We start from the raw sequence: 4,298 nt of genomic DNA, 5'->3' as shown, positions 1-4,298 counted from the left end.
CGCCCGCGCCCCCCGCCTCTCACCACGCCCGGCACGCACACGCGCACACGCCCGCAGCCTGCCGCCGGCGCTGCACCTCTTGGCAGACGACGCCGCCGCCGCGGCCCCCAAGGACGACGGCGGCTGGTTTGGCTGGCTGACAGACGGCTTCGAGGCCATACTCGCGTTCCTAGACAGCGCCCTTGAGAGCGCCCACGTGCCTTACAGCTATGGCTTCGCCATCATCCTGCTGACAATCCTCGTGAAACTCGCCACTTTTCCCCTGAGCCAAAAATCGGTGAGTACGGGCTCCGTCCGCCTGGCTGCGAGTGCGTACAGCGCGTGTATGCCCACATGGGCACGGCTGCCCTGAAGCTGCGCGGGCGCGCGCGCCTGCGCCAGTCGACGGCAGACGCCTCCCCACCAATTCCAGAACACGATCCTTGACTTCGACAGCCGGGCAACCCCCCGCGCCTCGCAGCTGCCACGCATGTGATGGGCAGCCGCACCAACCACGGCTGCCTGTCCGGCCGGGCAGCGCGGCGCCCGCCGCCCCGACCCCACATCACGGGCCGCGCCCCCCGTCCCCACTCCCCCGGCCTCTGCTTCATCACTTGCTGCTGCACAGATGCAGTCGTCTCTGGCGCTGCAGGCGCTGCAGCCGCGCGTGAAGGAGCTGCAGGCGCTCTACGCCACACAGCCAGAGGCCCTGCAGGTGCGTGCGTGGGTGCGCTTGCGCGAGCGTGCACACGCACATTTGCGCGCGTACAGGGTAAAGCATGGGAAAGATCATCGCGCGAGAGGGTTGCGGCGGTGTCGCGGGGGAAGCGAACACGTGTGCGCAGGGCGTTCAAGGGGGGAAGCAGCGGAAGCAGCGAATGGCGGAGGGGGGCGTGAGTTGGCCGGCTGGAGAGGAGGGGGTTCTCATATGGAGGGCGGCCAGCTTGACCTGCGCTGACGGGATGATGGTGAACCTCAATGAACACTGAAACAGATGGGTGCACGCCCACCACCGACTTGCACTCTCACCCGTACATCATTGCCGCCCCCCATCACATGTGGGAGTCATTCATTTGCACCAGCCCCCACCTGACATCACGCACGCACGCATGCACGCACGCACGCACGCACGCACGCACGCACACGCACGCACATCACCCTTCCCTTGCTTATCCTCCCCCCTCTATCATCCAACCCTCAGCTGGAGACCGCCCGGCTGTACCGCGAGGCCGGCGTAAACCCCCTGGCCGGCTGCCTTCCCACCCTGGCCACCATACCTGTGTTCATCGGCCTCTACAAGGCGCGCCCCAGCCCCGAACAACTCTGAACGATGGCAGTTTCTCGGGGCTTCCTGTCAACGCAGCACCCCGCGCGACCCCAAAAACTGCGCTCGCCCTGCCGCAACTGCGCCCTGAAATACTCCCGCGCAGCCCCTTCTGTCGGCTCCATGCATTTGAATGGGGTCCCCTCTGATGGCATCTATTTTCACGGGTCTCCGCCATTCAAAAGCATCACGCCCTCTGGCTATATCTTTCGCTATTTACAACAGGCCCTGACTAAGGCGGCCGACGACGGCCTGCTGACGAGCGGGTTCTTCTGGATCCCCTCGCTGGGGGGCCCCACCACGCTGGCCATGCGGCAGGAGGTGCGCCCTGCCCGGGGCTCGGCGCCTTGAGGGCGGGGGTGGGCGGGCGGCAGCCTCGAGTCCGCCTGCAACGCCCACGTGGCGCCACAGCGTCCCTGGGAGGCCCAGGCCGCGCACGACGAACACCCCCTCTCCAAAACTCTCACCAGGCCCCCGTGAATTTCTGCAGTCAAAGAATCCTGCCTACGTCGACTATTCGAATAGGAATCCCTTGCAGTACTGACCCCCTGTGCATCCCTCGTTCGTCAACGCGCATGCCACACCCCTCCACCCCAGGGCTCCGGCCTGTCTTGGCTGTTCCCCTTTGTCGACGGCGCCCCGCCGGTCGGCTGGCACGACGCCATTGCATACCTCGTGCTGCCCGTGCTGCTGGTGGCGTCCCAGATCGCCTCCCAGAACGCAATCAGCCCAAAGAGCGACGACCCGGTGGCGCAGCAGAGCCAGGCCATCCTCAAGTTCATACCTTTCATGATAGGTGCAGTACCATCAAAGTTTCGGCCCCTGTGCTGTCCACAGTGTGTACTTCACTGGTACCCCGTGCTAGTATCCTGAGCTGCTGATACCTTGCTTACTAATACCCGGTACAACATATTGGTGGATGCAACACATGGTCATCAAGCATCAACCCCAAGTTGAATGACGCCCACTAGAATACAAGTGCTTGCAGGGCAGCTTTGACTGTGGTTTTGGCCCCGAACAGGGCGCCGCGCAAGTGCCGCTCGCGAGTGCTCACCCATTCCTCTGCTCCGCCCCTGCAGGCTGGTTCTCTCTGAACGTGCCGAGCGGCCTGACGCTCTACTGGTTTGTCAACAACATCATATCCACCGGGCAGCAGGCAAGCACAAGCGCGCACTCAATGCAATCATTGTTGTCGTGTCAACGAAACAGCTCGAGCTGCCGGCGCACTCGCTGCGGGCGTGATCTCATCCTGTCGCTGCGTGCCTTGAGTCGGATGCAGATGAGTATCGCCTTTCACGCGATGCCGCATTGACCAAGCCTGCCTGCCCGCCTGCACGCGAAACTGGCATTCCTGGCACTTGCATCTCAGGTGTACATGAGAAACACCATCAAGGTGGGTTCTCATGAGGGGGACGAACAGGCGCACCATTACGGCACTACACTGAGACCTGATCTAAGACCATGCACTCTTTGCGGCTTCCTGTGCGCTGAAGTTCCCAGCCAGAGCTCTCCTCTACATCCACCAAGACCCATCACCCCACCCCATCCGTGTGCAACCCATCCATGTGCGACACGTGTAATCAGGTGGAGGTGCCGGCCTCCGCAGCTGCGGGCCCCGGCCCTGGCGCTATCATCGACGTGTCGGGGTCACCCATCATCCCGAGCGACCGCGCGCGTGCGCGCCAGGGCCGCCCCGACGGACCCATTGTGGAGGCGGAGATCGTGTCGGGACCCCCCCTGCAGGACGGCGGCGGCGGCAGCCGGAGGGGCAGCAGATTTGCAGAGCGCAAGGCGAAAGAGGCGGCGGCAAAGCGAGGGGCGGAGGGGGCGAGCGGTGGGGGGTTGCAGCCGAGGCGCGGCGGGAAGTTCGCGGAGCGGAAGGCGCGGGAGGCCGCGGCAAAGGCGGCCGTCGGACGCGCGGGGGCAGGCGCCGACAGCGGCAGCGGCGCAGCCGGCGTGGGGAGCGGCGAAGCGGCAGCCGGCGTTGAAGAGCGGGCGGCAGGGGAGGGGCCCGGTGACGCAGCGGAGGAGCCGCCCAGCAAGCAATGAGGGGCGCGTTACAATCGTGTGCTGTCTTAGCACCGGCTGGGACGGCCGGCTTTCGGGCCCCACAAGCACTGGAGTCTGATTTGGGAATGCCGTATGCAAGAATCCATGTCGCACCGCCCGCTGCATGCCGTGCCTGTTCCTGTGACTGCGCTTGCAGGCGAGTGATGCTGGAAAACGCTGGGCCCACCAGGCAGCGTGCGGTGTGAGAGCTCCCAAACACGGATGTCTGTGTGCACAACGTATAGCATTGTGCTCGGTCCCACTGCGCAACACTTTACAGTGCCGCAGACAGCGGCCCAAAGCCCAGCACAGCAGCCCATCACTCTCCAACCAGAAAGACACATGCGGCTACGCTGCAACAGCACAGTGCCTTGCAAAGCAAGGTGAGAAGAACAACCACCACGATCATGACATAACAGCCTATAATCCTGTCAAAACTCTGATGCGTCAGACTCTGAGACCACATCATCCCCCGCATCCGCCTCGCGGCCGCAGCTGGGGCTAGCAGCTCCCGCGTCATCGGCGCCGCCTTGGCCCTCGTGTTCTGCTTCCTGACCCGCCTCCTCACCGTTCTGCTGCTGCTGCTGCTGCTGCTGCTGCTGCTCCTGTTGCTGCTGCTGCTGCTGCTGCGGCGGCGGCGGCGACAGCGGCTGCTGCTGCTGGCCTTGGAGCTGCCGCTGCTGGCCATGGTCCTGCACAAACTGCCAGTCGTCAGACTCCGCCTCTTGGGCCCCGATGGCACCGCCTCGCGGTGCACCACCACCGTCCGCCTGTTCTTGCTGCCGCGATTGCTCGGCCTCTCCTTGCTCAGGCCCCATCCCTGGCCGCTGCTGCTGCCCCTCGTGCTGCTGCTGCTGTCGCTGCTGCTGCTGGTCTGCAACAGGTTCCGCCTGGTGCTTGGCCGCCCTGCGGCGCGCGTCACGGGCGCGGGTCTCCTGTATGAGTG

At 64.8% G+C, this 4,298-nt stretch overlaps 1 protein-coding gene across 1 annotated transcript in view; it reads left to right on the top strand.

Moving 5' to 3' along the window:
• Nucleotides 1-3,352, top strand: part of MNEG_2735 (Inner membrane ALBINO3-like protein 2, chloroplastic Flags: Precursor) — a gene marked incomplete at both ends in the record, with an annotated part of 4,228 nt that extends 876 nt beyond the window's left edge. Inside the window, 8 exons of the mRNA XM_014048779.1 lie at nt 58-277; nt 608-694; nt 1,181-1,258; nt 1,529-1,624; nt 1,901-2,099; nt 2,383-2,429; nt 2,673-2,696; nt 2,888-3,352. Coding sequence (XP_013904233.1) covers nt 58-277; nt 608-694; nt 1,181-1,258; nt 1,529-1,624; nt 1,901-2,099; nt 2,383-2,429; nt 2,673-2,696; nt 2,888-3,352 — 1,216 coding nt within the window. The remainder of the gene's footprint in view (nt 1-57; nt 278-607; nt 695-1,180; nt 1,259-1,528; nt 1,625-1,900; nt 2,100-2,382; nt 2,430-2,672; nt 2,697-2,887) is intronic.
• Between the last annotated feature and the right edge of the window lie 946 nt (nt 3,353-4,298).

Source organism: Monoraphidium neglectum, assembly GCF_000611645.1.
Source record: "Monoraphidium neglectum strain SAG 48.87 unplaced genomic scaffold scaffold00320, whole genome shotgun sequence".
Taxonomy (NCBI): domain Eukaryota; kingdom Viridiplantae; phylum Chlorophyta; class Chlorophyceae; order Sphaeropleales; family Selenastraceae; genus Monoraphidium; species Monoraphidium neglectum.
Note: the sequence above shows the minus strand (reverse complement) of the source record. Positions and strands in the feature narration are given on the sequence as shown.